At 45.5% G+C, this 22,904-nt stretch overlaps 1 protein-coding gene across 9 annotated transcripts in view; it reads left to right on the top strand.

Annotated features, from left to right (window-relative positions):
• The window catches only part of LOC140404086 (CCR4-NOT transcription complex subunit 3-like), a 155,736-nt gene that overhangs the window by 96,174 nt on the left and 36,658 nt on the right, over positions 1-22,904 (top strand). For 8 of the 9 annotated variants that reach the window (XM_072492478.1, XM_072492476.1, XM_072492474.1 and 5 more), the window contains 7 exons: positions 3,998-4,126; positions 5,282-5,308; positions 5,433-5,501; positions 9,248-9,467; positions 11,049-11,191; positions 11,946-11,999; positions 12,889-13,061. In XM_072492478.1, coding sequence (XP_072348579.1) covers positions 3,998-4,126; positions 5,282-5,308; positions 5,433-5,501; positions 9,248-9,467; positions 11,049-11,191; positions 11,946-11,999; positions 12,889-13,061 — 815 coding nt within the window. The remainder of the gene's footprint in view (positions 1-3,997; positions 4,127-5,281; positions 5,309-5,432; positions 5,502-9,247; positions 9,468-11,048; positions 11,192-11,945; positions 12,000-12,888; positions 13,062-22,904) is intronic. The other variant, XM_072492477.1, reaches the window with a different exon arrangement.

The following is a 22,904-nucleotide window of genomic DNA, read 5'->3' as shown; positions in this document are numbered from 1 at the left end:
GTATGTTTGTATCACCCTGCACCCTCAGTGCCAGTGCCATACTGTACAATGTCTGTACTGCCCTACACCCTCACAGTGCCAGTGCTGTACTGTACAATGTTTGTATCACCCTGCACCCTCACAGTGCCAGTGCCATACTGTATAATACCTGTACTGCCCTGCACCCTCACAGTGCCAGTGCTGTACTGTACAATGTTTGTATCACCCTGCACCCTCACAGTGCCAGTGCTGTACTGTACAATGCCTGTACTGCCCTGCACCCTCACAGTGCCAGTGCTGTACTGTATAATGTCTGTACTGCCCTGCACACTCACAGTGCCAGTGCTGTACTGTATAATGTCTGTACTGCCCTGCACACTCACAGTGCCAGTGCTGTACTGTATAATGTCTGTACTGCCCTGCATCCTCACAGTGCCAGTGCTGTACTGTACAATGTCTGTTTGTATCACCCTGCACTCTCACAGTGCCAGTGCCGTACTGTACAATGTCTGTTTGTATCACCCTGCACACTCACAGTGCCAGTGCCATACTGTATAATACCTGTACTGCCCTGCACCCTCAGTGCCAGTGCTGTACTGTACAATGTCTGTACTGCCCTCCACCCTCACAGTGCCAGTGCTGGTCTGTACAATGTCTGTTTGTATCACCCTGCACCCTCACAGTGCCAGTGCCATACTGTATAATACCTGTACTGCTCTGCACCCTCACAGTGCCAGTGCTGTACTGTACAATGTCTGTTTGTATCACCCTGCACTCTCACAGCGCCAGTGATGTGCTGTATAATGTCTGTACTGCCCTGCACCCTCACAGTGCCAGTGCCATACTATATAATACCTGTACTGCCCTGCACCCTCAGTGCCAGTGCTGTACTGTACAATGTTTGTATCACCCTGCTCCCTCACAGTGCCAGTGCTGTACTGTATAATATTTGTACTGCCCTGCACCCTCACAGTGCCAGTGCCATACTATATAATACCTGTACTGCCCTGCACGCTCAGTGCCAGTGCTGTACTGTATAATGTCTGTACTGCCCTGCACCCTCAGTGCCAGTGCTGTACTGTATAATGTTTGTATCACCCTGCACTCTCACAGTGCCGGTGCTGGTCTGTACAATGTCTGTACTGCCCTGCACTCTCACAGTGCCAGTGCCATACTGTATAATACCTGTACTGCCCTGCACCCTCAGTGCCAGTGCTGTTCTGTATAATGTCTGTTTGTATCACCCTGCAATTTCTCAGTGCCAATGCTGTACTGTATAATACCTGTACGGACGGCACGGTGATGCAGTGGTTTGCACTGCTGCCTCACGGCGCTGAGGACCCGGGTTCGAATCCCGGCCCCGGGTCACTGTCTGTGTGGAGTTTGCACATTCTCCCCATATCTGCGTGGATTTCACCCTCACACCCCAAAGATGTGCAGGTTAGGTGGATTGGCCACGCTAAATTGCTCCTTTCTTGGAAAAAAACATAATTGGGTACTCCAAATTTATTTTCTAAAAAAATAATACCTGTACTGCCCTGCACCCTCACAGTGCCAGTGCTGTACTGTATAATACCTATTTACTGCCCTGTACCTCACAGTGCCAGTACTATACTGTATAATACCTATTTTACGGCCCTGTACCTCACATTGCCAGTACTATACTGTATAATACCTATTTACTGCCCTGTACCTCACAGTGCCAGTGGTGTACAGTACAATGCCTGTACCACCTGCGCCCTCACAGTGCCAGTGCTGTACAGTACAATGCCTGTACTGCCCTGCATCCTCACAGTGCCAGTGCTGGACTGTACAATGTCTGTTTATATCACCCTGCAATTTCTCAGTGCCAGTGCTGTACTGTACAATGTTTGTACTGCCCTACACCCTCACAGTGCCAGTGCTGTACTGTACAATGTTTGTATCACCCTGCACTCTCACAGTGCCAGTGCTGGACTGTATAATGTCTGTACTGCCCTGCACTCTCACAGTGCCAGTGCTGCACTGTACAATGTCTGTTTGTATCACCCTGCAATTTCTCAGTGCCAGTGATGTGCTGTATAATGTCTGTACTGCCCTGCACCCTCACAGTGCCAGTGCTATACTGTACAATGCCTGTACTGCCCTGCACCCTCACAGTGCCAGTGCTGTACTGTACAATGCCTGTACTGCCCTGCACTCTCACAGTGCCAGTGCTATACTGTACAATGCTTGTACTGCCCTGCACCCTCACAGTGCCAGTGCTGTACTGTACAATGCCTGTACTGCCCTGCACACTCACAGTGCCAGTGCTGTACTGTATAATGTCTGTACTGCCCTGCACACTCTCAGTGCCAGTGCTGTACTGTACAATGCCTGTACTGCCCTGCACACTCACAGTGCCAATGCTGTACTGTATAATGTCTGTACTGCCTTGCACACTCTCAGTGCCAGTGCTATACTGTACAATGCCTGTACTTCCCTGCACACTCACAGTGCCAGTGCTGTACTGTATAATGTCTGTACTGCCCTGCACTCTCACAGTGCCAGTGCTATACTGTACAATGCCTGTACTGCCCTGCACCCTCACAGCGCCAATGTTGTACTGTGCAATGGCTGTTTGCATCACCCTGCACACTCACAGTGCCAGTGCTATACTGTACAGTATGCCTTTTTTATCTTATCACATCATGTGTGGTGACCTTCTGTCACCATTCTGTACCATGCTGACATCATGTGTTCTGCACAATAGCAAGTCATTACTCCACCTGCAGTGGTCAGGGCATTTCCACCACGTCTTTTCTCTGATTCTTGAATACATCAGACAATAAGTGTAGGTTGACTTTGACCAAGTTCCTCTCTGCACAGTTTTAACACAGGTACTAAAGTTAGTATGCGTGCACTAATTATTCAAATTAGCATAGCAACAACCAGAAACTTGGCTGTTTCCACTCTGCTCTGGACTTCGTAAATTCTGTCCTCGCTTTTCATCTGTTGCATAAGAATACCTCCCATTTAGTTCCACTGTTTTCTGTGATATTGGATCATGTTGTGCGATTGCCTCATTATCAGTAATACAGAGCTACATTTCTTCCATATTGTCCACTATCTTATTTAACGTACTTCATTCTGTTCAAAGCCCACATTCTCCCTATGTTCTCTGCAAAGTCACACAGACTTGTTCCTGCACTTCCATATAAAGTACAAAGAGAAAGATGCATTAATAAAAGACAGTGTTGGGGCAGCATGGTGGCGCAGTGGTTAGCACTGCTGCCTCACGGCGCCGAGGTCCCAGGTTCGATCCCGGCTCTGGGTCACTGTCTGTGTAGAGTTTGCACATTCTCCCCGTGTTTGCGTGGGTTTCGCCCCCACAACCCAAAAGAGGTGCACGGTAGGTGGATTGGCCACGTTAAATTGCCCCTTAATTGGAAAAAAAAATAATTGGGTACTCTAAATTTAAAAACATAAATAAAAGACAATGTAAATTTCCAGAAGTCAAGATGGAAACTGAAACAGGGAGACTGTAGTTCTGTTTTAGGTCTCATAAAGTGTGAAAAATACCCAGGAACACTTGGGTGCTGAGTACTGACTGCATAGACATGGTCACATGCTGAACTTTAATGGTCTAAAGCACTGAAAATTCTTTCATTTCTGCATGTATTTTAATGCTTGCTTTTTATTGAAGGAAATGACATGTTTGACTTGATATATATATATGCGCCCAGGGTTTTAGTCCTGTACTGGCACAGCCTGAATGGCCTGCGTTATCCAAGGATGTCAGATTTGAGTGCTGTGTCTTCCTCACACTCTAATCTGCTGGCCTCAGTTGTTGGTCAACTTTCCTGTGTTTTGTGATTATCAAGTGAGGGAAAGAAAACGTGTCACCTCACTACAATTGTAGCTCTGTCAGGCAGCCACAGAGGAGTCTGGGGTTGCTTTGGGTCAAAGAGGCAAATGAGCAGGGCCAGTGATAGAGAATGCATAGCGCAATTTTTAAATCTAAATTTGAGGTTCAAGTATTTAAATCTTTTCTATAAAGCAAATGGAAAGGTTCAAGATAGTGGAGAGAGAAACAAAGACCAAAGCCTATTCTAAAGAAGGGTTGGGATCAGCGACGAAGGTGGATCCTGCACAGAAGGAAAAGGAAGAAATTTGCCAGTGGCTAACGGTGAGTGATGGCAATATAGTCCAAATGCTTTTCAGAGGGCCAGTGCTGACACAACTCAGGCCAGTTCGAGAATGCCTGCTGTTGCTCCCAGAACTCGCCACATTGTAGGCGGAAAGAGGAGAGTACACGGCAAGGCATGAACTCCCACCTTGTCGGGAACGCTGCAAGACTCTCCCCTTTTTCTCTTTACAATTTTATAACTTATTTTTTGTTTGTGTTTTGTGAGGTTGCTTCCTTTGTTTTTTCACTGTTAGTTTTTGCATTTCAGTTTTGTTTATCCTTGTTTTTTTTATTAATATATTTTCCTGCGCAAGATATTTCAGCCTCACTATGTTGCCTCCCACTTGTCTGGGGCGCTTCACCACGTTAATGCTGGTGCGTAAATGCAAGTTGTTGCTTTTTTCTGTGCAGGTTGGCCTCATTGCAGACCCTGGCATTGCAGCTGCATTGTCAGCCTCGGAGCAGTTCCTTTGCTGCTGTCACTCAGAAAGCCTTTTGGCTTTACTCACCGGAATCAGCCACACCTGGCCCCCCCCCCCCCCCCCCCCCCCCCCCCCCAAGTGGGGTTGCAGAGGACAGTGACCAGCAGTGAGCATGCATGAAAAAGATGTGATGTTGGCTGATCAATCAGAGGCCAGGGGGGAGATTTTGGATGTATTCAGTTGCCTGAAACTGTTGTGGAATATTTTGGGGATCCGAAACCTGGCCTATCAGGAACTCCATCTACACTACAACAGTCTCAGTTAAATTGTCCGTGTCATTACTGTGATTATAAAAATTTCCAAAACTTGGAATTGTTAAAACAATATATATCAAAAGAAATATCAGACTTGAGATAAACTCTCAAACTTGGTATTAAAGAGGGCAGCCTGAGAGTTGTTGGCCTGCAATTCACTGATTCCGTGACTAGCTGGGGTATTGGGATGTGGGGTTAGTGGTTTGTTGTGAATGTGTTATGTCCCTACTGACTGATGGGCAAGTGGCAAATTGACAGCATGATCTGCCCCTCTCGCCTCTGCCATGCTTCACCATCCTCTAACAAGGGCTTTTTGATGACAATCAGTCTTGAGCAAAATTGGTTAAATTTTGACATTTAGAAAAGGATTCTAATTAATCGTGCAAATCTCTTTTTTCATTATCTGTCTTCCATTTCAGAATACGATAGACACGTTAAATATGCAGGTGAGTCAGCTTGGCTAATTTTACTGTCAATTTCTTTTTTAACCTAGTAATCGCAGTTGATTTATTTTTGAGTCTCGTGCTATGCCATGCAGATCAGTGAAGGTAATCATGTTGCTGTTCCCAGGTCGATCTTTTTGAAAGTGAAATGGAAACTTTGTCAGCGGTGACGAGGAAAAAGAAAGGTGAAAAAGAGGTAGGAATTAAATAGAAAATAGAACATAGAAAATACAGCACAGAACAGGCCCTTCGGCCCACGATGTTGTGCCGAACCTTTGTCCTAGATTAATCATAGATTATCATTGAATCTACAGTGCAGAAGGAGGCCATTCGGCCCTTTGAGTCTGCACCAACTCTTGGAAAGAGCACCCTACCCAAACTCAACACCTCCACCCAACACCAAGGGCAATTTGGACATTAAGGGCAATTTATCATTGGCCAATTCACCTAACCCGCACATCTTTGGACTGTGGGAGGAAACCGGAGCACCCGGAGGAAACCCACGCAGACACGGGGAGGACGTGCAGACTCCGCACAGACAATGACCCAAGCCGGAATCGAACCTGGGACCATGGATCTGTGAAGCAATTGTGCTATCCACAATGCTACCCGCGCTGCCCTTAAGAACAAATAAATCTACACTATATCATTTTCCCGTAATCCATGTACCTATCCAACAGCTGCTTGAAGGTCCCTAATGTTTCCGACTCAACTAGTTCCACAGGCAGTGCATTCCATGCCCCCACTACTCTCTGGGTAAAGAACCTACCTCTGATATCCCTCCTATATCTTCCACCTTTCACCTTAAATTTATGTCCCCTTGTAATGGTGTGTTCCACCTGGGGAAAAAGTCTCTGACTGTCTACTCTATCTATTCCCCTGATCATCTTATAAACCTCTATCAAGTCGCCCCTCATCCTTCTCCGCTCTAATGAGAAAAGGCCTAGCACCCTCAACCTTTCCTCGTAAGACCTACTCTCCATTCCAGGCAACATCCTGGTAAATCTTCTTTGCACCTTTTCCAGAGCTTCCACATCCTTCCTAAAATGAGGCGACCAGAACTGTACACAGTACTCCAAATGTGGCCTTACCAAAGTTTTGTACAGCTGCATCATCACCTCACGGCTCTTAAATTCAATCCCTCTGTTAATGAACGCGAGCACACCATAGGCCTTCTTCACAGCTCTATCCACTTGAGTGGCAACTTTCAAAGATGTATGAACATAGACCCCAAGGTCTCTCTGCTCCTCCACAATGCCAAGAACTCTACCGTTAACCCTGTATTCCGCATTCATATTTGTCCTTCCAAAATGGACAACCTCACACTTTTCAGGGTTAAACTCCATCTGCCACTTCTCAGCCCAGCTCTGCATCCTATCTATGTCTCTTTGCAGCCGACAACAGCCCTCCTTACTATCCACAACTTCACCAATCTTCGTATCGTCTGCAAATTTACTGACCCACCCTTCAACTCCCTCATCCAAGTCATTAATGAAAATCACAAACAGCAGAGGACCCAGAACTGATCCCTGCGGTACACCACTGGTAACTGGGATCCAGGCTGAATATTTGCCATCCACCACCACTCTCTGACTTCTATCGGTTAGCCAGTTCGTTATCCAACTGGCCAAATTTCCCACTATCCCATGCCTCCTTACTTTGTGCAGAAGCCTACCATGGGGAACTTTATCAAATGCCTTACTAAAATCCATGTACACTACATCCACTGCTTTACCTTCATCCACATGCTTGGTCACCTTCTCAAAGAATTCACGGCTTTAATGCTTTAATACTCAGCCCATAGGTATAGTCCTGACCATACCTGCCTGTTACTGTAGGACCCTGTGAATACAATCTTGTGTTCCTGCTGCAGTAGAACCACTTGTGAGAATGTTGAACCTACACCAGACTTCCTGCATATTCATTTCTCAACTGGTGTATTCTTCACCTTGTTAACCGTGGTCATGTTGTCAACTATGGGGATTTCCTGTTTATTCAGCAAGTCACAGTTGCCACAATAATTTATTGTTAATAGTCTCACATTTCTTTGGTTAAGCACCAAGGAGACTGAAGCCACTATCTTTGGCCCCTCGCCGCAAATTCTGCCTCTTCACTGTTGACTTCAACCCTTCTTTCTGACCATTGTCCTGGACTGAACCAGATCGTTTACAATCTCAGCATATATTCACCTCGAAGCTGAGCTTCTGACCTCATGTACTGTCCATCATAAAGATTACTGACCTCCACTGCCCATCTGCCACTGAAGGCCCATATCATCTCCAGACTTGGTTATTCCAATACCGGCCTCCCATTCTTCACCCTCAGTAAACTAGATAACCCAAAGCTTGACTGCCCAAACCATACCTGTACCCAGTCCTGCTCACTCTTCGCACCCTGCTAACTGCCCAATGCTTCATTTTTAAAATTCTCATCCTTATGTCTAAATACCTTTATTCCCAAACCCCTATCTCCTGACAATATGTCCCTCCTGCCCCTCCTCCAGCTTTTCTCTTTCTTTCATTTTGGCTTTTTATGTGTTACTCCCTTCCGTCCATTACTGACCATGCCATCATTCTTCTAGGTCCGGTGTTCTGGACATCCTTGCTGAAACTCTTTCACCTCCCATATCTCTCCCTCTCCCTTTAATGCCATCCTCTTTAATGAAGCATTTTGTCACCCTCCTAATATCTCCTCCTTTGTTTCGTAAAGTCATAACTTCACAGAAAGAGACCATTCAGCCTGTTGTGTGTGTGTTGACTCTCTGTAAAAGCAATTCAGCTAGTCCCTGTCCTTTCTCTGTAGCTATGCTATTTGTTTTTCTGAAGGTGCTGCATATGCAGGTTTCTTGGTGTCCTTTTTTATCTGTTATTGTCTCTAAAGCACAGATGTTTTTCCAAGCTAAAGGCTCTGTATAAATGCAGTTGTTGATAATATTAGTCAATGCAATCACCAAGACTACTGTTAAAAGAACCATAAAGCTTTCTTTATAAGATTTGTTTACTTCAGTACTTTTAGTGAATGTGTTTTAAACGGCTTTTAGGTGAGCATTGTGATTGCTGTACATACTGTTTGGTATGTCAAACACCAGTTTAAGAAGGTGTATCATGACTTTTCTGCCTGGCAGCCAAGCAACAGAGGATCATTTGCTGAGGTGGGTAGGACCTCGCCCAGGGATCCATGTCAGAAACTCCCAGTGAAGCAGAATTATGGCATGGATTTGAGGATCTGACAGCTTGGCATAGATAGTGCAGCCTAACCTTTGAGTAAGAAGGTTGTGGTTTGAAGCCCTGCTGCGGGCCTTGAGCACATAATCTAGGCTAACACTATAGGGCAGTAGCCAGGGAGTGCTGGAGTGTCAAATGTGCCGCACTCTGGATGAGACATCGAACTGAGTGAACACCACCTATTCACATAAAATACCCTACAGCTCCTTTCTTGAAGAGCAGGGATTTCTTCCAGAATTCGTCCTTCAACTAACACCCCAAAAGTGATTAACTGATCATTCATCTCACTTCTGTTTGTGGGACCTTGCTTTGTACAAATTAGCTGCTACATCTGCCTATAAAACCACAATAACAGCACTCCAGAAGCAATCACATTGGCTGAAAGGACATGGAAAGTGAAGTAACAATTTGTTTACATAATATTGATCATAATCCATGAACTAATTGTATTTTGCATTCTATCTCATTACAGCTGTAAAATGTGTAAACATGTAGTAGTCTTGAAATAATAATTGAAGCCTTTTCCAAGTCTGATCTGAATCTGAACTGATTGCTTAGCTCTTTTTAAAAAATGTAAAAACATTTTGAGTACCCAATTCATTTTTTCCAATTAAGGGGCAGTTTAGCGTGGCCAATCCACCTACCCTGCACATCTTTGGGTTGTGGGGGCGAAACCCTGCTAAGCTCTTTTATCAAACTTGTGGCAATCTTTCTGCAGAAACAAGACCGGTTAGAAGAACTGAAGCAACACATCGAGAGGCACAGGTACCACATTAAAATGCTGGAAACTCTGCTGCGCATGTTAGACAACAGCACGATAGAAGTGGACCAGATCAAGAAGATCAAAGATGATGTCGAATACTATGTTGATTCCTCTCAGGACCCAGACTTTAAAGAAAATGAGTTTTTATACGATGATCTTGATCTTGAGGAGATAGGTAAGAGTATTTTCATTATGCTGTGGGTCAGGTGGCTTGCCCAGAACCAATGGCAAAGCTACTTTAAACTAACCAATGGGAGGCAACCTATGCTGGGTAAAGCAGCAGTACGTGTGTGTGCATTAAATCATTTTCTTTCTTGGACGATCTGGAGCCAGAGGAGTTTCCACTCCACTTCCTCAATTTGGAACTGTCTGTGCTGCAATTCCCTCCCTCAGAGAAACTTTTTTTGTTGTTCAAAAGAGCTGTGGTATATTCTTTGTACCATGTAAAATGACCAGAAAACATTCCTTGTTGTCGGCGGAGCTGGGAACAAATAGTTTAGGATGAATAAGAAAGGGTAAGCGGTGAGTTCCAGGGTTCATGCTCAAAAGAAGCTGTTCTCTATCTGCATTGTGTGACTCTGGACACAGCTATCGGCTGGCAGCCCATCACATTGCAGTGGATGATAATTGTTAACTTAAAAATAAGTAAAATGGTACGGCTGGAATGTGGTCTTGGCCATTACCCCAAGAAATAAAGCTGTTGGAAAAGGGAGCATAGGAATAGAAATTAAATGGATTAATAGATGGAACAACTAGGCAGATGAAGAGTAAATAGATTATGCTGTTGGGAAATGTATGGTCTCTGATTAACTGGAGTTTATTACTGAATGAGGGGAGTTGAATGGAGCGGTTGACTGGACATGTTAACAGCTTGGGGACATCAATCGTGTTGTAGTTAACACAATTGTTCATTGGTAATATGGTCAGGAAGAAAGGGTAATCGATTGAGTTCTAGGGTTCATACTCAATTAAGGAAGCTAGTCTCTATAAACCCTAGCAGCTGTTTAGAACTAATTTTCACTGGGAAGCTGAAGGTACCTGTTAACAAATGAGCACAGTTATATTAGTCTTGATAAGAGAGTGGAAGACACAGCATTGTTAGCTGGCTGGTGGCCACACACCCTTAGCTCCTGGGATAAATTACTATTTGAAATTTGCTCTAAACCCAACATTAATTTAGACCCTCTAAAACCAAACCATTTGCTCTAATTATTTGTCCTGATTGTAAGCAGTACTCAGCTGTGCTGAGTAACAATGGCTGGTGACAGCCAGTCACAGCTCTGCATTCAATAACTTCTCATAAAAAAGCTAAACTATCCACCAAATCACAGGATTTGGTAGTTTTAGAAGTTCCTCTCTTCTTTAACATCTCAACTTTAGTCCTCCACCCATTATTAAGACTATTATAACTGTGCTCATTTGCAGATAGGAACTTTCAACTTCCCAGTGAAAATTAGTTCTAAACAGCTGCCAGGGTTTATAGAGAATAGCTTCCTTAATTGAGTATGAGCCCTGGAGCTCATCGATTACCCTTTCTTACTGACCATATTACCAATGAACAATTGTGTTAACTACAACATGATTGATGTCCCCAAGCTGTTAACATGCCCAGTCAACCACTCCATTCAACTCCCCTTATTCAGTAATAAAGTCTCTAGTGGTACTGTGCTTCAGTAGGATTAATATGCCTCTTTGTGGATGGCCATGAGCCTGACCAATTATACCATCTGGTTTTAACCCAACTCCATTTTTCCAGCACAAACATCAATAATGGCAACATCACCAGCAAGTAACAGTAACAGCAATGTGGAAGATGAGCTTTTTAACCCGTGTAACAGCACTCCCACCTCTACGACATCAAGTTCTCCTGTACCGCTCAGTCCAGCCAACCAATCTGTGGTGAGTAATGATGCTTTATGATATATTTTGGACATTCAAACAAAAGGGGTACATCTTCAAAAGAAAACATGTTAACAAATGCACTGACACCTGCCCAAACCAGAAAGAGATTGTGTACATGTAGGGAATGGGTCTAAATGCTCAAGCTGGCCGTGCTCGGGTACAGTGATCAGATCACTACCTGCATCATCAGACCTCTCCACTAACTCGTGGTGGGGGCACTTACATTCTGTTTCATTTCAGCTAACCTGGTGATGTGAAGTAATCGGCCTTGTACTTAATTGTTATGTGTAAACTGCCCTTTGCAATGTAATAATGCATGCCCCATTATTTCATTTCAATTTGAATTGTGATACTACATTTAGAGCAGTGTTTTCCCCAGTTCTCTGTAGCTGGCACTTTATTGGGATGTCCTCCTGCAGGCAACATTCTACCTGAGCCGCACCTAAATTGCTACCCCATGCATCTGGTCATTGCATGTTTGGTCATTGAGAGTCGATCGCAGACAAACCTGCTCTTATCTCCCAACATGGAAGCTTGCCCCAGCCCACCCAATGACAATGAAGTCTATTATCCAATGCCTACCGCTACCGTTTCTGAGATAAGTCAGGAGAGAATATGAATTGAATTTTGAGGTTTCCTGCTCTGTGTAGCTTAGTTTGTCGAAAGGGGGTACATTAACCCATGCAATCATTGTGATGTTGAAATTCTTACCAATGCCTTCAGTGTTGACTTTATAATGCTTTATTTGCAGGAAAATCACGAAGATGAACGGAAGCGGAGTAGGTCAGACAGCGAAATGAGCTTGGTCAGTTTGCCTTTCAAGGGAGTAGATTGCACAGTTTGTTATAAAGATTGTGTTATGTTAAACACAAAGGTTCCATCTTGTGCAATGTGTATAAGCTGAAACTTTGGGGGGGAACAAACTTTGTTGTAGATTAAATTTGTCACAGTATGATTACTCCATATCCCCCCCCCCAAAAAAGAATTATGGTATTAGTGGGCCAGAGTTGATGGTAACTGTTGTCGTCTTAACTTTGTCAACCACTTCATTTGCGGGTTCAGGATGGGGACTGTGCCTCTTCTTGTAGCAGCTTCTTAAATATATGCTGGGGCTATAGGTCACCAATCCTGGGGCAGCTTGTTTTTAATACCCCTTCTGCCCCTGAGAAAGCATTCACTTCTCATGTGCTGTCAATGGGCTGGTTAATGCTCAGCATTTGTGGCGAATTTTGGATTGGAAAATCTGAGCGTTCCCCTCTTGGATGCGGGCTTAAATTCCCCGCTGCTCTGAGCCTGCAATGACTGTTGGACCGTGGCATGTTTGTACTGTTGTGACGTGGAATGGACAACACTGTGAATGTCACTATTTCCCAGTTTTCTCATGGTGGAATTAAGCCTGGTTTAAAAATATTGCGGATGGTGGAATTTGAAATCAAAACAGAAAATGCTGGAACCACTCGGCTGGTTAGGCAGGATGGGAGAGAATTAACGTTTTCGGTCAGTGATCTTTCAGCAGAACTGGGAGGTGAGAGGTTAATACCTTTTTAAGCATGTACAGAGCTAGGGGAAATGGGAAAGGAAAGAACAATGGGGGAAAGGTCTGCAATAAGGATTGAGAACAAGACTTCTGTGTCCTCTCTTCCCACTTGCCCCATATTCACACCACTTCTCTGCTCTCTCTTTTCCACCCTCAGTCCCCTGCAAAGGTTCTAGGCAGCAAGACTCACCATGGTAACAATCTCCCTCCATCCATTTCTATTTCCCAGAGTGCGCAGGGGTTGAACAGCACAAAAACGCCGACCCTGCCCTCGAATGGATCCAGCAATGGCGGAAACAAGCTGCTACAATCCAGCAAGAGTTATTCACTGTAAGTACAGGCAATCCTGCCCCAGCCTTTAGAAATCAATTCAACCCTGTTTCTGGCATCCTTAGTATTTCAGTGTTATAAAATGCCTCATACTTTAACCCTAGTAAGCATACAAAGGATACCGTATCAGTAAAATTAATCTATGTCCGTTGGAGAATCTATGCTTCATTGTTGTAAGTGTACACAGGGCTGGGTTCATGGTGATTTTAGTTCGGTTTGGGTCAATGGATAGTGTTCTAAGCTGACATTCAGTGGCGGAGCCCTGTGTTGTCAGAGGTGTCATCCTTCAGGTGAAAATTTTAACCGTGATCCTGGCTAGTCTGGGGGCTTGGTTGTCATTAAAGATACAATAGCATTTTTCTCCTGGTACTCTAGTCAGCTTTCCTCCTTCATACAACACAACCAAATATAGAGTAAGTGGCCACTTATCTGTTTGTGGGACCTTGCCAAGTAAAGTAGTTGCTGCATCTACTATATAACATTACAGAACTGCACTTCAAAGGAGCTTGAAATGTGTAGAGTTCTTTTAGAGATGTGATGAGGCCTAAAGGATGAAGAATGCTGACAATGCAGGATTCCCTCAACCAGCCAAGATTATGGCCGGATCCTGGAGTGTGGTTTGAACCTTTAAATTCTCTGGTAAAACCGGTTCTGAATCCAGGCCAGATTAATGATTGCACCCATTTCCGCTTCCTGTCTCTGTTCTTAAGTAAAATGAGCTTAAGCATTTAATGCACCTGGTGGTGGAAATGAATCCACTATCTAATCCCGGCCATCATTTTGGGTATAATTGGGCTTTAGAACAGAGCCTACCAGTGGTCAGCATTAACTTGGCACTTCGATGATAAGGCATCTGAGATGGGGAAGATTCTCGATCGTGCATTAGGAGTACATTTTGAAGGTCAGGTTGATTGAAAGGGAGCTCTTGGTCTGTTCATGGGGAGCTCACTTGGGGAGTGTTTTGACTTGACGCTGGATTTATACATGGTGTCCCAGAGGGCGTGGTCACCCCATGATCTTTCCACTTGCCTTCATTGGACCAGTATGGAGGAGTGTTTACAGAAAACCTGCCAGCCCACGCTCTCTTCTCTGGTGAATGAAATGTGAGCATACTTCTTGTAGAAGGAGAAAAGAATGAACTTGTAAAAATAGTTTCTGCTGCTAATCCTTCTTGGGGATGATCAGAAACTTAAGAGATGAGAATAAGATGGCTGTTTGGTATTGGATTGAATTTGTTTATTGTCACGTGTACCGAGGCACAGTGAAAAGTATTTTTCTGCGAGCAGCTCAACAGATCATTTAAGTACATGGGAAGAAAAGAAAATACATAATAGGGCAACACGGGGTATACAATGTAACTACATAAGCACTGGCATTGGGTGAAGCATACAGGATGTAGTGCTAATGAGGTCAGCTAGGAGTCTGGTGACAGCGGGGAAGAAGCTGTTTTTGAGTCTGTTCGTGCGTGTTCTCAGACATCTGTATCTCCTGCCTGCTGGTGTATCTTCTGTATCTCCTGTATGGTGTCCTTTGGATTGATTAGGGGGACCGAATGCCCATTCACATTGTTTGTCTTTGAGAATGTTTGAACTCTGCTCCAAAATGATGCTCCACATGTGTTCTTGTGTAACTACAGTTTTTCCCTAATGTCCCAAGCTTGTGGGCCTCCCTTGTATGAGGTGTTGATGATTACGTTAATTTTTCACTAAAAGTAATTCACACTCTGATTCCAATCAGACAATATAGGTTGGTTTCTGGAGGTGTTTAAGTAAGCTGGTCCGAAGGGGTTAAATGTTTGGTATTGCAACAATATTGTGGTGGCGTTTTTATTTCCTGAAAGATTGACGATGCAACCTGAGGGCCAGGTACTAAAATTTATGCCACGAGGTTTCAGAGTCTGTATTATCATTGTTGAAACATTGAAATTAATTTTATTCTGGCAGTGTGGGCTGAGCTGGGAGCAAAGGCTACCAAAACCAGCCAGAATAAGGAGGCAAACAGCCTTAAAATTAGGACCAGGATATTTGGGTTCTGTCAGAAAGCACCTTGCACCTAAGGTGATGGAAATCTGGAAAGTTCTGAACCAAATGTTGAACTGGCGTGTGTGTTAGAGGGGCTGGTATTGGTGAAGGAAGGTTTTTGTTGCAAGAAGGGTTAAAAATTCACGGTCGAGGACTTCTAGTGGCGGCATTTGAAGAAGATTTGGTCTGACGTTTATGGATATTGATGGATTGCAAGATGATCAGAGGATTGGATAGGGTGGACAGTGAGAGCCTTTTTCCTCGGATGGTGATAAGAACATAAGAACTAGGAGCAGGAGTAGGCCATCTGGCCCCTCGAGCCTGCTCCACCATTCAATGAGATCATGGCTGATCTTTTGTGGACTCAGCTCCACTTTTTGGCCCGAACACCATAACCCTTAATCCCTTTATTCTTCAAAAAACTATCTATCTTTATCTTAAAAACATTTAATGAAGGAGCCTCTACTGCTTCACTGGGCAAGGAATTCCATAGATTCACAACCCTTTGGGTGAAGAAGTTCCTCCTAAACTCAGTCCTAAATCTACTTCCCCTTATTTTGAGGCTATGCCCCCTAGTTCTGCTTTCACCCGCCAGTGGAAACGACCTGCCCGCATCTATCCTATCTATTCCCTTCATAATCTTATATGTTTCTATAAGATCCCCCTTCATCCTTCTAAATTCCAACGAGTACAGTCCCAGTCTACTCAACCTCTCCTCGTAATCCAACCCCTTCAGCTCTGGGATTAACCTAGTGAATCTCCTCTGCACACCCTCCAGTGCCAGTACGTCCTTTCTCAAGTAAGGAGACCAAAACTGAACACAATACTCCAGGTGTGGCCTCACTAACACCTTATACAATTGCAGCAGAACCTCCCTAGTCTTAAACTCGATCCCTCTAGCAATGAAGGACAAAATTCCATTTGCCTTCTTAATCACCTGTTGCACCTGAAAACCAACTTTTTGCAACTCATGCACTAGCACACCCAGGTCTCTCTGCACAGCAGCATGTTTTAATATTTTATCATTTGAATAATAATCCCTTTTGCTGTTATTCCTACCAAAATGGATAACCTCACATTTGTCAACATTGTATTCCATCCGCCAGACCCTAGCCCATTCACTTAGCCTATCCAAATCCCTCTGCAGACTTCCAGTATCCCCTGCACTTTGTGCTTTACCACTTATCTTAGTGTCGTCTGCAAACTTGGACACATTGCCCTTGGTCCCCCAACTCCAAATCATCTATGTAAATTGTGAACAGTTGTGGGCCCAACACTGATCCCTGAGGGACACCACTAGCTACTGATTGCCATCCAGAGAAACACCCATTAATCCCCACTCTTTGCTTTCTATTAATTAACCAATCCTCTACCCATGCTACTACTTTCCCCTTAATGCCATGCATCTTTATCTTATGCAACAATCTTTTGTGTGGCACCTTGTCAAAGGCTTTCTGGAAATCCAGATATACCACATCCATTGGCTCCCCGTTATCTACCGCACTGTTAATGTCCTCAAAAAATTCCACTAAATTAGTTAGGCACGACCTGCCCTTTATGAACCCATGCTGCGTCTGTCCAATGGGACAATTTCCATCCAGATGCCTCGCTATTTCTTCCTTGATAGATTCCAGCATCTTCCCTACCACCGAAGTTAAGCTCACTGGCCTATAATTACCCGCTTTCTGCCTACCTCCTTTTTTAAACAGTGGTGTCACGTTTGCTAATTTCCAATCCGCCGGGACCACCCCAGAGTCTAGTGAATTTTGGTAAATTATCACTAGTGCATTGGAATTTCCCTAGCCATCTCTTTTAGCACTCTGGGATGCATTCCATCAGGTCCAGGAGACTTGCCTACATTAGCCCCATTAGCTTGCCCATCACTACCTCCTTGGTGATAACAATCCTCTCAAGGTCCTCACCTGTCATAGCCTCATTTCCATCAGTCACTGGCATGTGATTTGTGTCTTCCACTGAAGACCGACCCCAAAAAACCTGTTCAGTTCCTCAGCCATTTCCTCATCTCCCATTACTAAATCTCCCTTCTCATCCTCTAAAGGACCAATATTTACCTTAGCCACTCTTGTTTTATGTATTTGTTGAAACTTTTACTATCTGTTTTTATATTCTGAGCAAGTTTACTCTCATAATCTATCTTACTCTTCTTTATAGCTTTTTTAGTAGCTTTCTGTTGCCCCCTAAAGATTTCCCAGTCCTCTAGTCTCCCACTGATCTTTGCTACTTTGTATGTTTTTTCCTTCAATTTGATACTCTCCCTTATTTCCTTAGATAGCCACGGTCGATTTTCCCTCTTTTTACCGTCCTTCCTTTTTGTTGGTATAAACCTTTGCTGAGCACTGTGAAAAATCACTTGGAAGGTTCTCCACTGTTTCTCAACTGTTTCACTATAAAGTCTTTGCTCCCAGTCTACCTTAGCTAGTTCTTCTCTCATCCCATTGTAATCTCCTTTGTTTAAGCACAAAACTCTAGTGCTTGATTTTACCTTCTCACCCTCCATCTATATTTTAAATTCCACCATATTGTGATCGCTCCTTCCGAGAGGATCCCTAACTATGAGATCCTGAATCAATCCTGTCTCATTACACAGGACCAGATCTAGGACCGCTTGTTCCCTCGTAGGTTCCATTACATACTGTTCTATGAAACTATCGCGGATACATTCTATAAACTCCTCCTCAAGGCTGCCTTGACCAACCTGGTTAAACCAATCGACATGTAGATTAAAATCCCCCATGATAACTGCTGTACCATTTCTACATGCATCTGTTATTTCTTTGTTTATTGCCTGCCCCACCATAATGTTACTATTTGGTGGCCTATAGATTACTCCTATCAGTGACTTTTTCGCCTTACTATTCCTGATTTCCACCCAAATGGATTCAACCTTATCCTCCATAGTACCGATGTCATCCCTTACTGTTGCCCGGATGTCGTCCTTAAATAACAGAGCTACACCACCTCCCTTACCATCCACTCTGTCCTTCCGAAAGGTTTGATACCCTTGGATATTTAACTCCCAGTCGTGACCATCCTTTAACCATGTTTCAGTAATGGCCACTAAATCATAGTCATTCACGATGATTTGCACCATCAACTCATTTACCTTATTCCGAATACTACGAGCATTCAGGTAAAGTACACTTATGTTGGCTTTTTTACCTCTGTTCTGAATCTTTTTTTTTATAAATATTTTATTGAAAATTTTTGGTCAACCAACACAGTACATTGTGCATCCTTTACACAATATTATAACAACACAAATAACAATGACCTATTTTATAAACAGAAAATGAATAAATAATAAATAACAAAAATGAAAACTAACCCTAATTGGCGACTGCCTTATCACAAGTAACACTCTCCAAAAATATAATTTAACAGTCCAATATATAATTATCTGTCGCAACGACCTATACATATTATACAGTATATATTAACAAACCTGAGAGTCCTTCTGGTTCCTCCTCCTCTCCCGATCCTGGGCTGCTGCTGCTGCCTTCTTTTTTCCATTCCATCTATCTTTCTGCGAGGTATTCGACGAACGGTTGCCACCGCCTGGTGAACCCTTGAGCCGACCCCCTTAGAACGAACTTAATCCGCTCTAGCTTTATAAACCCTGCCATGTCATTTATCCAGGTCTCCACCCCCGGGGGCTTGGCTTCTTTCCACATTAACAATATCCTGCGCCGGGCTACTAGGGACGCAAAGGCCAAAACATCGGCCTCTCTCGCCTCCTGCACTCCCGGCTCTTGTGCAACCCCAAATATAGCCAACCCCCAGCTTGGTTCGACCCGGACCCCCACTACTTTTGAAAGCACCTTTGTCACCCCCATCCAAAACCCCTGTAGTGCCGGGCATGACCAAAACATATGGGTATGATTCGCTGGGCTTCTCGAGCACCTCGCACACCTATCCTCCACCCCAAAAAATTTACTGAGCCGTGCTCCAGTCATATGCGCCCTGTGTAATACCTTAAACTGAATCAGGCTTAGCCTGGCACACGATGACGCGTTTACCCTGCTTAGGGCATCTGCCCACAGCCCCTCCTCGATCTCCTCCCCCAGCTCTTCTTCCCATTTCCCTTTTAGTTCATCTACCATAGTCTCCCCTTCGTCCCTCATTTCCCTATATATATCTGACACCTTACCATCCCCCACCCAAGCCTTTGAGATCACTCTGTCCTGCACCTCTTGTGTCGGGAGCTGCGGGAATTCCCTCACCTGTTGCCTCGCAAAAGCCCTCAGTTGCATATACCTGAATGCATTCCCTTGGGGCAACCCATATTTCTCGGTCAGCGCTCCCAGACTCGCGAACTTCCCATCCACAAACAGATCTTTCAGTTGCGTTATTCCTGCTCTTTGCCACATTCCATATCCCCCATCCATTCCCCCCGGGGCAAACCTATGGTTGTTTCTTATCGGGGACCCCCCCCAAGGCTCCAGTCTTTCCCTTATGCCGTCTCCACTGTCCCCAAATGTTCAGTGTAGCCACCACCTTGTGGTGTAGTTCCTCGGTGAGAACGGCAATGGGGCTGTCACCATAGCCTGTAGGCTAGTCCCCCTACAGGATGCCCTCTAATCTCTTCCACGTCGCTCCCTCCTCCTCCTCCCATCCACTTACTCACCATTGAAATATTAGCGGCCCAATAATACTCACTTAGGCTCGGTAGTGCCAGCCCCCCCCTATCCCTGCTACGCTGTAAGAATCCCTTCCTCACTCTCGGGGTCTTCCCGGCCCACACACAACCCATGATGCTCTTTTCAATCCTTTATAAAAAAAAAAAAAAGCCTTCGTGATCACCACCGGGAGGCACTGAAACACAAAGAGGAATCTCGGGAGGACCACCATCTTAACCGCCTGCACCCTCCCTTCCAGTGACAGGGATACCATATCCCATCTCTTGAAATCCTCCTCCATTTGTTCCACCAACCGCGCTAAATTTAACCGATGCAATGTGCCCCAATTCTTGGCTATCTGGATCCCCAGGTAACGAAAGTCCCTTGTTACCTTCCTCAACGGTAGGTCCTCTATTTCTCTACTCTGCTCCCCTGGATGCACCACAAACAACTCACTTTTCCCCATGTTCAATTTATACCCTGAAAAATCCCCAAACTCCCCAAGTATCCGCATTATTTCTGGCATCCCCTCCGCCGGGTCTGCCACGTATAGTAGCAAATCGTCCGCATACAAAGATACCCGGTGTTCTTCTCCTCCTCTAAGTACTCCCTTCCACTTCTTGGAACCCCTCAACGCTATCGCCAGGGGCTCAATCGCCAGTGCAAACAATAATGGGGACAGAGGGCATCCCTGCCTTGTCCCTCTATGGAGCCGAAAATATGCAGATCCCCGTCCATTCGTGACCACGCTCGCCATCGGGGCCCTATACAACAGCTGCACCCATCTAACATACCCCTCTCCAAAACCAAATCTCCTCAACACCTCCCACAAATAATCCCACTCCACTCTATCAAATGCTTTCTCGGCATCCATCGCCACTACTATCTCCGTTTCCCCCTCTGGTGGGGCCATCATCATTACCCCTAACAGCCTCCGTATATTCGTGTTCAGCTGTCTCCCCTTCACAAACCCAGTTTGGTCCTCGTGGACCACCCCCGGGGCACATTCCTCTATTCTCATTGCCATTACCTTGGCCAGGATCTTGGCATCTACATTTAGGAGGGAAATAGGTCTATAGGACCCGCTACCTTCTTTAAGAGAAGCAATATCGTTGCTTCTGACATAGTTGAGCTTCATATAATTTTTTATAAAATGTCTTGAACACTCCATTCACTCTCTCCGCTCCCCGCTCCATCTCTCCTTCCTCATCCCTCACTCCCCCTATTTCCCTCGCTGCTCCCCTCTTCCTCAATTGGTGGGCCAGCAACCTGCTCGCCTTCTCCCCATATTCGTACTGTACACCCTGTGCCTTCCTCCATTGTGCCTCTGCAGTGCCCGTAGTCAGCAAGTCAAATTCTACATGTAGCCTTTGCCTTTCCTTGTACAGTCCCTCCTCCGGTGCTTCCGCATATTGCCTGTCCACCCTCAAAAGTTCTTGCAGCAACCGCTCCCGTTCCTTACTCTCCTGCTTCCCTTTATGTGCCCTTATTGATATCAGCTCCCCTCTAACCACCGCCTTCAACGCCTCCCAGACCACTCCCGCCTGGACCTCCCCATTATCATTGCGTTCCAAGTACTTTTCAATGCACCCCCTCACCCTTAGACACACCCCCTCATCTGCCATTAGTCCCATGTCCATTCTCCAGGGTGGGCGCCCTCTTATTTCCTCCCCTATCTCCAAGTCTACCCAGTGTGGAGCGTGATCCGAAATGGCTATAGCCGTATACTCCGTTCCCCTCACCTTCGGGATCAACGCCCTTCCCAGCACAAAAAAGTCTATTCGCGAGTAGACTTTATGGACATAGGAGAAAAACGAGAACTCCTTACTCCTAGGTCTGCTAAATCTCCACGGGTCTACACCTCCCATCGGCTCCATAAAATCTTTAAGTACCTTGGCTGCTGCCGGCCTCCTTCCAGTCCTGGACTTCGACCTATCCAGCCCTGGTTCCAACACCGTATTAAAATCTCCCCCCATTATCAGCTTTCCCATCTCTCGGTCCGGAATGCGTCCTAGCATCCGCCTCATAAAATTGGCATCATCCCAGTTCGGGGCATATACGTTTACCAAAACCACCGTCTCCCCCTGTAGTTTGCCACTCACCATCACGTATCTGCCCCCGTTATCCGCCACTATAGTCTTTGCCTCGAACATTACCCGCTTCCCCACTAATATAGCCACCCCCCTGTTTTTCGCATCCAGCCCCGAATGGAACACCTGCCCCACCCATCCTTTGCGTAGCCTAACCTGGTCTATCAGTTTCAGGTGCGTTTCCTGTAACATAACCACATCTGCCTTAAGTTTCTTAAGGTGTGCGAGTACCCGTGCCCTCTTTATCGGCCTGTTCAGGACTCTCACGTTCCACGTGATCAGCCGGGTTGGGGGGCTTCCTACCCCCCCCCCCCCCCCCCTTGTCGATTAGCCATCCCCTTTTTCCAGCTCCTCACCCGGTTCCCACGCAGCTGTATCTCCCCCAGGCGGTGCCCCCCCGCCCATCCCCTCCCATACCAGCTCCCCCCTCTCCCCAGCAGCAGCAACCCAGTAATTCCCCCCTCCCACGCCCCCCCACTAGATCCCCCGCTAGCGTAATTACTCCCCCCATGTTGCTCCCAGAAGTCAGCAAACTCTGGCCGACCTCGGCTTCCCCCGTGACCTCGGCTCGCACCGTGCGACGCCCCCTCCTTCCTGCTTCTCTATTCCCGCCATGATTATCATAGCGCGGGAACCAAGCCCGCGCTTCTCCCTTGGCCCCGCCCCCAATGGCCAACGCCCCATCTCCTCCACCTCCCCTCCTCCCCCCATCACCACCTGTGGAAGAGAGAAAAGTTACCACATCGCAGGATTAGTACATAAAACTCCTCTTTCCCCCCTTTTTAACCCCCCCACATTCGCCCCACCACTTTGTTCAAACGTTCTTTTTAATAACCCGCTCATTCCAGTTTTTCTTCCACAATAAAAGTCCACGCTTCATCCGCCGTCTCAAAGTAGTGGTGCCTCCCTCGATATGTGACCCACAGTCTTGTCGGTTGCAGCATTCCAAATTTTATCATCTTTTTATGAAGCACCGCCTTGGCCCGATTAAAGCTCGCCCTCCTTCTCGCCACCTCCACACTCCAGTCTTGATAAACGCGGATCACCGCGTTCTCCCATTTACTGCTCCGAGTTTTCTTTGCCCATCTAAGGACC

Source organism: Scyliorhinus torazame, chromosome 29, assembly GCF_047496885.1.
Source record: "Scyliorhinus torazame isolate Kashiwa2021f chromosome 29, sScyTor2.1, whole genome shotgun sequence".
Taxonomy (NCBI): Eukaryota; Metazoa; Chordata; class Chondrichthyes; order Carcharhiniformes; family Scyliorhinidae; genus Scyliorhinus; species Scyliorhinus torazame.
Note: the sequence above shows the minus strand (reverse complement) of the source record. Positions and strands in the feature narration are given on the sequence as shown.